The 13,645-nt window shown below is 36.1% G+C and overlaps 1 protein-coding gene across 1 annotated transcript; it reads right to left on the reverse strand.

The window, feature by feature from the left end:
- Window positions 1–250: 250 nt before the first annotated feature.
- On the reverse strand, window positions 251–2,320 carry MS3_00002066 (uncharacterized protein). Its single transcript, XM_051209624.1, has 3 exons — window positions 2,208–2,320; window positions 2,071–2,158; window positions 251–852 (listed from the first exon to the last, which is right to left on the reverse strand). Exon 3 carries the CDS (start codon window positions 843–845, stop codon window positions 363–365), a length of 483 nt encoding a protein of 160 aa, XP_051075081.1. The 5' UTR covers window positions 846–852; window positions 2,071–2,158; window positions 2,208–2,320; the 3' UTR covers window positions 251–362.
- Between the last annotated feature and the right edge of the window lie 11,325 nt (window positions 2,321–13,645).

Consider the following 13,645-nt stretch of genomic DNA (forward strand, 5'->3'; position numbering starts at 1 on the left):
CAACAAGGAAACATATAACTTGTTGAAATATCTAGATGGAAGGAACAGGTAGCCCAGATATTCAAGCAGGTCATTTCAGATATATAAATCTTGTTTGACTTAGAACATGATGAGTTTGTAATGATATTTCAGTTTAACAAAATACATGTACCATTTCACATAAACTTCGCAACGGTCATACAAAATGATCTTCGTCTATGCAAAATTAAAATTACAGTGACTTTCAAAAACACTAAGAAGTTTAGAGTGTTTATTTCATAAAAGCCATTTCGAAAATACATTAGTTATGTGATAAATAATATTTGAAATAAAACTACCATCAAATTTTATACAAATTAATTGTTCGAAAATAATACAACTGATTAAAAAAATGAATATTTATTGCCGTTTTCATCAATATAAATACGATATAACCTGGTGGAATGATTCACTCCATCATCTAAATAAGCCTTTCTATTCATTTGTAAATGTTTAGATTGAACAAAATAATAGCGTACAATCCGCCAATGATCATCATTAGTAAAATCATGGTGACACCATTCCACATACGAATTCCTTCTATGTGAACAATCGGAGACCGGTAATTCGCAAAGTAAGCTTTTTCGAGAATATCGATTTCTCATTGTTGAGATATCAGTTGTTGGAGTTTTGTCATAGTCTTCTAGCGATAAAGTAGCCAAATTAAGTGATATGTTTGGTATGTCGTACTGGCAGAGTTCACTGCATTTAACTGAATTCGATGAGTGGAGCGGAGTTGAATACATAGGAAAGGTGTTGTTTGGAATTTTGAATTCAGGTGTTCGGTCGTACACTATTTGGGTTTGATTTAATGACGTTTTATTCATCACCTGTCTGAACAGAATGTAGGGATTATAATTTTATTTAGTTGGACAGTAAGTCGTTGGTAAAATGAAAACCCGTAAGATTTTTTAAAGTTCTATTAAGTGTGATTTACACTAGGAAAGAAGTCATACATAGAGGGCAGTTATCCTTATTCATTTCACCAAACATGTCTGATCTTAATACGGTTTACAGAGTTTTATCAGATGAATTAAATTATTATTATTCGAAAAATGGACCATAGCTTGCCTTTTGATATCGAATTTATCCGTTCATAAACAAATTTCTCGGAGTGAATCATTTCTTTCTACTGAGCACACAAGTGAACCCCTTTATTCAAATGTATATATTACAATCATAATTACTTCTGAATTCTTCCTGACAGATAACTGATCATCGCTTGTTCTAAAACAGTTTCATACATTAATGGTTTCTTATATATGCGAAGGTTGCTAATTCTCAAATTGTCTAAAGTGTCTCAATATTTTCACATATGCACATGAACATATTACTGTATACAAGAGTGAAGCTTGATGATGATCTAATAGAAAAAATATGGTTCAACAATACATTATTTCTAAAATAGATTCAATACGCTCTGAATTTATTTGGCCTGAAGCACATGATGCATCACAGTTCCTGAGATCAGTCTTGATATAGAAGATTATATTGCAGTTCTTTTGTTCAGCAACAAAGAACAACTCACCAGACATACACAAATATGGTGTCCAGATGCGAGAATGTTCACAAACCTGTGTCTAATAACATGTAACCTGTTTAACCGTCTGATTTACAGGCTGCACAAAGTAACTGTAACGTGATCTCCCATATCAAGACTAATTTCAGGAGCTACGATGCAAAAGCGCAAGATTATAGCTCCATCAGTAATCAAGGTAAAGATTCGGATACGTTATGCAAATGATGCTTTCGTTACCATGGAAACAAATCTGCTTGAAAGTACTCATAAGTTGGCCATCAAGATTTCTGATGACGTCAAATCCACAAGAGAAAAAAAATCTTATTTTTGAACGTTTTAGTCGACAGAATAAATACGGGATCTTTGGAAACACAAATATACAGGAAACCAGGTCACATGGATCAAATATTCAAAGACAGTTAACATTATTACAGGAACAAACGAATACAATAAAACCTAAGAAAACAGTCTGTCATACACTAAGTCATCAGAATGCACTGATATAACACTTATGGAATAACTGGAAGGCTCACTTTTACATAAAATAGGCACTGAAGATGTTGTCCAGACTGTCAATTAAAGCTGTACAAATAACTTACTATTTCCAAGTTATAAGTAATCCTTTATGGGTGCACAGAATATAAATAAGTACATATATACATTGTCTTACCAATCAAATCAAATCAATTTGGAATTCGTGGTTGGAGGGAATACTTGAATGAATTTAACTCATATATTCTATTTACTTATGACTTAGAATACATTTGATTGCGTCATGTTGATATATATCAAGTTAGTCCATAAACATAAATTCGATATTATGAGCTGTATTCCTGTATTTCTTGTAACAAATTGAATACAATCTATTACATCATTGCCTATCCTAAAACAGAAAATTATCCAATTATTTTATTAACTGAAAATTATATGCTTATTTACATTGAGCTAACCTCTTATTTATATCACATACACATATATATACATACACAAGTGGTTGACTATGTAGGGTCAGTGAAATGTCACTGAGCGCCAGCCAAATCGTCCGGCAGTTGGGTCACTGATCGTCGATCCCTGTCAGGGTCGCGGACAACCAACGCGCATCAGTTAATCGTATGCCAAGGACTGGCGCATGCAGTGGTGGTCTTGTTATCTTCTCTGTACTCATTCTTACTAGTATATTTCCTTAATGACTTCCTTAATGTTATACGGTCTTCAAAGCAGTTATAATACTTTTATGCGTCGAAGGGGTAATCCACGTTAGATGTTGACCGTAAAGTGTGATTTCGAAGTTAGCTGGTTCGTCACATCATTCCCGTCTAACTCGAGTAAGCTTCCAATCATTTGACATAGATTATATACCTTGGTGATCTACAACTAAATTTAAAGTGGTATCATTTTCAACTTAACCACCGTTTATTTAAACACGAATTTCAGAGAAATGTTTGGATAACAGTGATTAATTCCTTCATATGCATATTTGTTATATCTTAGTTAAGATTAAAATACGGGTAGCTTCTGAGAATTATTAATGGACTAATATTAATCTTATTGTATAACTATTCAGTACCTAAATTGTGTATATCTATATATTATAAGCTTTATTCCGACCTATAGACTATTATTATACGATCTACTGTTATGTCCAGTTTATTAATTACAATCTCCCACGTTCATAGACACTTTTTGGCTTGATCTTGTACAAATTTTATTTCCTATTTTATAATGTAGTGTGGTCCGTTTAGGTTGTATATAAATCAGGTATGTTTGAAATATATGATTCGTATAATGAAAGCTGATATTGGTGTTTTGGACTCAACTGGTAGAGTTAGGCAGGAAAAAGGACCAAGAAGGGACTCTAGGCTGCTCATACCGGTCGAAGGTCATTGGTTTAGCACAGTACTAAGATTGTATAAGTCGCATTCCGATTGGTGAATAAGTCATGTGGTAATTAACCGGTCTAAATATCACAACGATATTTTTAGAATTTTTTAACTTTTATGAATAGAAAATTAAAAATTGTTATTCATTACACTGTATAATCATAATTGATTTATTAACACTTTTATCTTGATAACAAAATAAACCGAAACTGTAATGTTGAATAGTTTAGGGTAAATTAGATGAAAAACCTTGGACCAGATTGCCAGGTGAAACGTTGGATTGACTTCAAATTCTTTCGCTGAGATTTTACAAATAACTTCTTCCTCTTTAATGTCTCACACTAACTCGGCGCCCAAATACTGTGAAACTATTCGTTCAAATTTAGACGAAAGTTCTTATTAATTAGATGAAACATTTATTTAGGATTTTTAAGCCCTAGTTATTGTGTAAGTCAAGCTAACACATTTTCAACATCGAAATTAACGAGTATAGTATTAGAAGAATTAACTGTAGTATAAATATTAACTGTTATTAATATATCTCAATGTATATTAAATATTCCCATCAAGACATATAAGATAAAATATAAGATAAGAAATAGTTTCTCATCAAGGTTCTACATCAATAAATAATTTTTACAGTTAGGAATGAAATCAAAGAAGAAAAGAGAGCAATTAAAAATCTCTGTTTCGAAACATTTAGTTACCATATAGACACAAACTTAACTTTCAAAGTATTTACTGAAATTCCATTGAACGTGCATCATATTTTCATCATTCTTTCTTTACACATAGATGAAAACATCAATAAACACGACGATTTAGTACAGAAAAACATTATATTTCAGGACTTCTCATCAACAGCAAATGACCTAGAGTTGTAATCAGTATAAATAATCAATGAAGTTGAGTTCAATAAGACACAGATAATAATAAAAGTAGGAAGTTATGAAATATTTAACATGGTACTTAAAATAAGTGGGTATAAATATTCTCAAAATGAAGTCATACAAAATCTTTATTAGGATTATTATCCCTTAGAAGTTGGTAGAAAAACGGTTACAAGTTGAAAAAAAAATACAAGGGACTGAATTATGGAAGTAAATGCACAAATAGATCGACTATGTAGTTCGTTGCTTTAAATAAAGTCCATGAATGAAACATGGATAATATCAGGTTCAATAAATAGGTCTCAAATAACTCTGCAAATTAAGTATAAAATTAAAGTATAGCATAATATGAAAGTTGTGGAGATAGGTCTGACAAGCTTATTTTGTAAATAGTTTTTAATATTATTGGTATTTATTTTGTCAATTTCTCACTACATGTACATTTATCATTAAATGATTGTACCTGTTGTTTTAGTAAATGACCTTGAACACTTTTTCCGTTGTGATACTAACATAGCGTGACATACCGTTGCTGGCTAACAAATACACTGTTTCTCACACATTCCTCGTTCTATTTTCATTCGTGATTGAGTTAACTGAGATCTAAAACAAATATTATTTACATTCATAGACTGTGAGAGCGAATACACCATACTTTACTTTGGATTACACCACTGGGGATTTCATCGATACGTTTGGAAATACCAAGCATCTATAATTGTGGATTTATCGTACCAGACTAAAGCTGAACACGCATCATTTTGGGTGAACTTAAGTAAAGTCCCATTTTTATTGTATTTGTAACATTTAACTGGTATATATTAATATTACTACTGATTTTTATTAACTTTGTTGATACTTTTTGCGTTTATATATCGTCTGGTCCACCACAAAGTGCGAATGCAAAGAAAATAAGAGACAGATTACACATTGAGTTTCTTTATAAAGCATATTGATTCTTCATAGAATGTTTATATATATACATATAATTTATGGTTAGTCTATCATGAGTACAATTGAGGGATCTAATGGATTATGTTTAATTAATAAAGACGATTATTTTCTTTGGTATAATTTAATTTTACGTATTAATTTCTTTGTTATATCTTACAAATCTCACTACAAATTATTCACAATTGATTTCTGTTGAAGTTTCATTGACTTTATTCATATTGTCTCAGCTTTCAAATCTGTTAACTTTTATGTTAATTTCAATTCTTTTAATTACTACTTTTAGATAAACTTCATGGATAGATATGGTGAATTAAAAAAACTGGGTTTTTTTATATATTTTGTAATTTCAATCGTAAAAATGTTATTTAAAGTCATCATATAGAACTTACATTTATACTCTGATTATGATGAAATTTTGTTCTCTGAGCTGGATAGTTTGGTAGTGAAACTTTTATCTTTCTTCTGAATGACAATGTCGGCACAAACTTCAGGTAGAAGTCTACCTCAGAGAACAAAACTCCATCAAAATCGTCCACCTGAGCTACAAATCTCCACCGTCACAATAGTCCTAGAATCAATCTACAAGAAATATCCTGACTGCAGCATTTAATATACTTACATACTTATTTAGGCCTGTTACCCTTCGTGGGAAGCATAAGCCACCAACCAGCATTCTCCATCCAACTATGTCCTGGAAAATCTTTCTCAGTTGCTATTCGTCCCTTTGATGCCTGCTTCCAATTCTCGACGCAGTAAGTTCTTCAACCTTCCTCTTTTCCATTTCCCTTCAAGATACCAGGTGAGCGTTCGCCTCTTGATGCATCTTGATGATTTATGTAATGTATGTCCTATCCACCTTCAACTTCTTTTTCTAATTTCCTCTTCATTTGGAAGCTGGTTTGTTCTCTCCCACAGTAGGCTGTTTCTCATGGTATCCGGTTGACGGACATTGCGTATTTTGAGTAGACAATTATTTATAAATACGTCTACCTTGTTGATGGGGCTTGTGGTAGTTCTCCGAATTTCGGCACCATACAGTAGAACTGACTGTTTTGACGTTCGTATTGAAGATTGTGACTTTGATATTGGTTGACAGATAGTTGTTTTGAGTTTCATATTTTGTTCAACTATATGAATACTGTCCTTTCTTTGCCCATCCTCACCTTTACGTCTACACCCGATCCTCGTTGTTTATCGATGGTGTCTATGCAGATACGTGAAAGTTTTCGCATCTTCCAGAGTTTCTCTATCAAGTATGATTGGGTTGGTGTTCTCCGTGTTGTATTTGAGGATCTTGCTTTTAAGTTGTGTATGTTGACGCCCATTGATTTAGTGGCTGCTGCTACTCTAGTTATCTTCATCTGAATTTGTTGTTGTGTATGGGATATTAGAGCTAGGTCATCTTTAAATTCCAAATCGTCTAGTTGATCCCAAGCTGTCCACTTTATTTCGTGCTTCCCCTCAGATGTCGAGGTTTTCATAATCCAGTCGACCACCAGGAGAAAGGGGAAGGGTGAGAGTAAACAGCCTTGTCTGACTCCGGTCCTTACTTGGAATGGATCTGTCAGCTCTCCTCCATGCACGACTTCGTACTGTAGTCCGTCGAATGAGTTCCACATAATGTTGACAACCTTCTTATGTATACCGTATTGTTGGACAAAATTCCATAGGGTTTGCCTATTTACACTGTCAAACACCTCATAGTCAAGGAAATTCATGTATAGAGACGAATTCCATTCAGTTGATTGTCCATCAATTATCCGTATTGTCGTGACTTTGTCTGTGCAAGACCAATTGTTACGAAATCCAATTTGTTTATCTCGAAGTTATATGTCCACTGAATTTTTCATCTGCTGCAGCAACACTTTTTTGAAAACGTTTCCTGGTACTTGAAGTAGTGTGGTGGCTGTGCAGTTCTCAAAGTTGCTCAGATCTCCTTTCTCTGGCATCTTGGTGAGCTACTCGTCTTTCCAGTCTGTCTGTTGGCACTTGTTCTCCCTCAAAAATATTCCTGAATAGAGTGTGAATTGTGTTTGCAGTCACTTCTATGTATGACTTCAGTGTTCCACCTGGTATGTTGGCAGGTCCTGATGCTTCCCCACTGTTGACTTGTTTGACAACCATCTTGATTTCTTCCATTGTCGGCGGAGTGACATCAATAGGAAGGTCTGTGTGTGCTGCTTCGATATCCGATCGATTCAATGAAGTTGATCTTTTCAATAGTTCCTCGATGTGCTCTACCTATCTGTTCCTCTGTCCTTCAATCGTGGTGATTGTCTTGCCTTGTTTGTCTTTGACCGGTGTCTCTGGTTTATTATATTTCCCTACTAGCATCTTGGTTATACCATAGTTGTTTCATATTTTCTTCTCTTGCAGCTTTTACCGCTGTCGTCACTAGTCCTTCCACGTATTTCTGCTTGTCGGCTATAATGCTCTTCTTCACTTGCTAGTTTGTATCTACGTATTCAGCTTGCGCCTTGACTTTCTCTGCTTGTGTTCGGCTGTTGTTAATTGCTGTCTTCTTGTTCGTCCTTTCTTGAATTTTGTGTAGGGTTTCCATAGAGATCCTTTCTCTATGGTGATTTTTCTTGAGACCCGGCACCTCCTGACACGTTGAAGTTAATGCTTCTTTGATACCTTTCCATCTGTCCTCCATCATAGTTTCTTCTTCTTTCAGTAGATCTGGTGAGGCTTGAAACCTGTTGTTGAGATTTATCTTGAATTCGTTGAGTTTGTTAGCATCTCGTAGGAAGGTTGTATTAAACCTACGTGATGCTGTTTCCCCAGATTTCCAGTGTTTCATTACCTTCAGTTTCATCTTGGCCACAACTAGGTGGTTATCTGAAGCTTTGTCAGCTGCTATCCTGGTTCTCACATCTTTCATTTACCTTGTGAGTTTTTTAGTGATACAAATATGATCGATCTGATTCTGTGTAGTTTGATCTTGTTGGACCCATGTAGCTTTGTGAATGTATGTATGGGAATATTGTACCACCGATAACCATTTTGTTGAATGCACATAAATTTGCAAATATCTCACCGTTCTCGTTCCCTTCACCCAATCAGTCCATGTCGTCCCATGATATGAGGTGACAAAACTACCAGAATCCATACTTACCTACTTACGCCTGTTACTCCCAATGGAGCATAGGTCGCCGACCAGCATTCTCCAACCCACTCTGTCCTGGGCCTTCTTTTCTAGTTCCATCCAGTTCTTGTTCATTTCTCTCATGTCTATTTCCATTTACCAGCGTAATGTGTTCTTTCGTCTTCCTCTTTTCATTTGGCCTTCAGGATTCCATGTGAGGGCTTGTCTTGTGACGCAGTTGGGTGCTTTCCTCAATGTGTGTCCTATCCACTTCCAGCTCTTCTTCCTGATTTCTTCCTCCACTGGGATCTGGTTCGTTCTCTCCCACAGTACGTTGTTGCTAATAGTGTCCGGCCAACGGATCCGAAGTATTTTGCGTAGACAACTGTTAATAAACACCTGTATTTTCTGGATGATGGCTTTTGTAGTTCTCCAGGTTTCTGCCCCATACAGTAGAACTGTTTTGACATTTGTATTGAAAATCCTGACCTTTATGTTGGTTGACAGTTGCTTTGAGTTCCAGATGTTCCTCAGTTGTAAATATGCTGCTCTTGCTTTACCGATCCGCGCCTTCACATCTGCATCAGATCCACCCTGTTCATCAATGATGCCGCCCAAATATGTAAAGGTTTTTACATCTTCCAAATCTTCTCCGTCAATTGTGATTGGATTGGTGCGTTCTGTGTTGTATCGGAGAACCTTGCTTTTCCCTTTGTGTATATTGAGACCTACTGCTGCTGAGGCTGCTGCCACACTGGTCGTCTTCTCCTGCATTTGTTGTTGCGTTTGGGATAGAAGGGCCAGATCATCTGCGAAGTCTAGATCGTCCAACTGCATCCTAGATGTCCATTGTATCCCGCGTTTCCCTTCAGATGTTGACGTCTTCATGATCCAGTCGATCACCAGGAGAAAGAAGAAGGGTGAGAGTAAGCAACCTTGCCTGACACCGGTCTTTACTTCGAACGACTTTGTCAACTGTCCTCCATGCACGATTTTGCAGTGTAATCCATCATATGAACTCTGTATGATATTGACTATCTTCTGAGGCACACCGTAGTGTCGAAGAAGTTTCCATAGTGTTGTTCTGTCCACGCTATCAAATGCCTTTTCGTAGTCAATGAAGTTGATGTAGAGTGATGAATTCCATTCAATTGATTGTTCCACAATGATCCGTAGTGTTGCGATTTGGTTTGTACACGATCTATCCTTACGGAATCCTGCCTGTTGGTCACGAAGTTGGGAGTCTACGGAGTCCTTCATCCTGTTTAACAATACCCTGTTGAAGACTTTTCCCGGTATTGAGAGAAGAGTGATACCCCTGTAGTTATCACAGTTGCTGAGATCGCCTTTCTTCGGAATTTTGATCAGAAGTCCTTCTTTCCAGTTTGCTGGTACTTGTTCCTCATCCCAAATCTTGTTGAAGAGAATGTGGAGTATCTTTACAGTTGCCGCTACGTCTGCTTTTAGTGCTTCTGCTGGAATGTTGTCTGGTCCTGCTGCTTTGCCATTCTTGATTTGTCTGATGGCCATGCTGATTTCTTCAATTGTTGGTGGGCCAACATTGATTGGGAGGTCTGTGGGTGCTGCTTCGATGTTGGGTGGGTTCAGTGGAGCTGGTCGATTCAAGAGTTCTTTGAAGTGTTCTACCCACCTGTTTTGTTGTTCTTCAATATTGGTGATTATATAGTGACTCACGTGCAATTGAGTTTATCCTCATTTAACTCAGTTAAACCCTTTTGCTAACTCATTTAGCGGACAAAGTCATCTGCACTATAACAACTTATTGTACCCTTATTATTTTGTGCTTGTATGAAATACGTATGCTTGAATATTGCTTACTGCCTACGCATTTATTCACTGTGCTAGTCTTACTACTAACTGCTTATTTGATTCGATTACTCATTCATTTCACTAGGTATATATATGTCCATGTTATTCATATTCAACACACACACACACACACTCTCGTCTCGCTCTTGCTCTGGCTCTCGCTCGCTTGCTTGCCTTTCGGCACAACTCTTCTATGCTTGTTTAACGCATCTGTACATTTGGATATATGTGTGTGGTCTCGCAATAAACGTAATCAACACTTCGTATCTGCCTTCTGATTAATATACCGTTGGGACGTTATATAGAACGGTTATCAAGACGAGCTGTATACGAAGTTTAAGGATTATGTCGAATACCGACCACCACAATTACCTCTCCTTCCTTGCTTTTCACTGGTCGTTCTGGTTTGCGGCGATTTCCAGAGAGTTTCTTTGTCGTGTCATACAGTTCTCTCATGTTTCCTTCTCTTGCAGCCTTTTCCACCGTCATTGCTAGATCTTCCACATATTTACGTTTGTCGGTTCTGATGCTCCTCTTCACTTGTTTGTTTACTTCTGTGTATTCAGCTTGTGCCTTGGCTTTTTCTGCTCTTGTTCGGCTGGTATTGATTGCTGCTTTCTTGCTCCTCCTTTCTTGAATCTTATCCAATGTATCAACACTGGTCCATTCCTTGTGATGGTGCTGCTTGTGGCCCAGGACCTCATGACATGTTGAAGTGATTGCCTATTTGATCCCCTTCCAGTTGCTCTCCACAGTAGTTCCTTCTCCATTGAGTAGATCATGAAAGGCCTGGAACTTATTGCTGAGGACTATCTTGAATTTGTTGAGTTTGTCAGTGTCCCAAAGAAAGGCCGTATTGAAAATTTGTGATGTTGTCCGCCCCATTGTCCAGTGCTTCTTGAGTTTCATTTTCATCTTGGCGACCAGCAAGTGATGATCTGATGCTATATCAGCTCCTCTCTTGGTTCTCACATCCTCCATCGTCCTCCTTAACTTTTTGTTGATGCAGATATGGTCGATTTGATCCTACGTAATGTGATCCGGTGAAGTCCATGTGGCTCCACTGATCCCTAGCACCTCCAGGTTGTATCTCCTCATTTCTGCAGTGATTTGGAAGGCTCTCCTGGTGTCCCACATTGTACGAACATTCCATGTACCTAAATAAATGGTTGCTCTGGTTGTCAGAAGGGGCATCGGCCTCGTAACTTCCGAAGGAATTCGGCTTTCATCATGAGGCGTCATAGTTCTTCTAAATGAAGACCTTCTGACTCCCAGAGCAGAGTTTAAAAGTTTTGAATAATTTTTTCTGATTAGCGTTTTTCAGCGAGTTAGTTTTCTATGGGATGGGGTCGCTAACCCCCTACCCAACCCTCCTCGTTTATCCGGGCTTGGGACCGGCAGTAGCCCTCGGAGGGACTCCAGACGGAGTTACCAGAATCCATATTAATAATTTAATATACAAAATAATGTAATAACGTTTATTTGAATTTATCTGTTAAATAATTAATTTTTTTTAAAACAGTGATGTTTGTGATACAAGTTTAAATTTAATAAATTTATTTATTTACCCTCTGAAGAAATGATTTACATCAAGTTGTAAAAAGGCAGAAATCAAAATTTCCACTTATCAAGATTTTGAGATCTACCAAATAATCAGTTTGTTTGGTTAATGTCTACTAATTACTATGAAAGTCCAGTACAGATTATGTTTAGTTTCAATAGATGGTTAGTTTTGATTATAAACGTTATTTTCGAAATTTCATTTAAATGACATAAACTGTTAAATATCAGTTTTATGAGAAGGGGTTTGTGGAGATTTTAGAAATTTCACAGATTGAAATCATGAGTCAATTGAAGCTAGACCACTGAAGACAATGGTATACAGTGGCGCAACTTCATGGATTGGTTGAAGTTAAACATTAACACCATCGGAAGCCGGCTCAGTGGTCTAGTTGGTTAAGCGCTTGGCGTGAGGCTGATTAGTCGCGGGTTCGAATCTCGCGGGGTGTGGGATCGTGGATGCGCACTGCTGAGGAGTCCCATACTAGGACGAAACGGCCGTCCAGTGCTTCCAGGCTTTCCATGGTGGCCTGGCTTCAGTTGACTCATGATTTCAATCTGTGAAATATCAGTTTATACGAATATTCATCAAGATTAGAATGAATAGTTTGACAGAAATTGGGCGGCGAGTAAAAAGAAGTCATTATATGTGAAAATTATATTTGATATAATCTCAGCGACTGGGATTTAAATAATTCCAACGTTTCGTTCAGCTAACTTGTCTGGACTTCTTCAGGGTAATAGTCAACATCAAAATCATCAAAGAAATATATAGCTTCTTAACAATCATAACCTACACACTCACACACATACAATTTGTTATTCAGTTAATTATTTCCATGTAGTTGAATTTTTTCCACATGAATTGTAGTTCACTGACTCATTTTATCCTATTTTACAAAAATCAACATCCAAATTTGATTGGTGTAACACAGTATAGTTATGACTGTTAGAAAGCTATATATTTCTTTGATGATTTTGATGTTGACTATTATCCTGAAGAAGTCCAGACAAGTTTGCTGAACGAAACGTTGGAATTATTTGAATTTCAATCTCTGAGATTATATCAAATATAATTTTCACATATAATGTTAAATATCAGATTAATTAAAAGGTAATTTTTTGTTGCACATAATTAGAGATAACATATACGTCAGTAGAAACTTGCTTTCTATTCATGTATGTGCACATATATTATTGAAATTCTTTCTAAACAAATATATCATAATGATACAAGGTAGAGCCTAAGTAAAGCTTCTGGAGGTAGTTCTTATTTAATCATACTTCTCAAACATACAGTTCCCTTTATTATATTAAAGAAAGTAAAAACAAAGATTAGTGCAGAACAATATAGTCATTTTATTTAGTTATATTCTCATCACCCGCTTACAATCTATAATATTTCAAATCAAAGTTATTACAAATATTGATATACTAATAAATACGAAGGTGACTAGAGATGAATATGCATATCACAATGTATCGAAGAATCCAGAAGAGTTAATAAGGTTATAAAAACTGTTTATTTCGGACTAGAAAAAAAAATAAAATTTCAGAGGGAAAACTCCAGAACATTAAACTAGTGATTAGAATTCATGGAGTTAACAAACATTAAATGATTATGTAATGAAGTAACTGAAAACGGATTAATGGTACTAAAGAAAGGTACGAATTGAAATTGGTCAGTTATAACTTAAAGGAAAATGACAATAATGTAATTTAAACCTTAGGAAGAGTTTAAATAATGAATGATGCAATAAAAAGGATGTAATGTTACCAGGGCAAAGAAACATTTATTTCTGCTTCTTTTCGGAAACATAGATCTAGTTTCGGAAGCTTGATTGCTATCGCTTCGGTAAATTTCAGAAGATCGGAGATGTCTCGAGACGGCACTGCTGAATGCTTT

The sequence above is a fragment of the Schistosoma haematobium genome, chromosome 1, assembly GCF_000699445.3.
Source record: "Schistosoma haematobium chromosome 1, whole genome shotgun sequence".
NCBI lineage: Eukaryota > Metazoa > Platyhelminthes > Trematoda > Strigeidida > Schistosomatidae > Schistosoma > Schistosoma haematobium.

Excerpts from the sequence above, each read along its gene's own strand:
- MS3_00002066 (XM_051209624.1), bottom strand. The coding sequence starts at position 845 with ATGAATAAAACGTCATTAAATCAAACCCAAATAGTGTACGACCGAACA.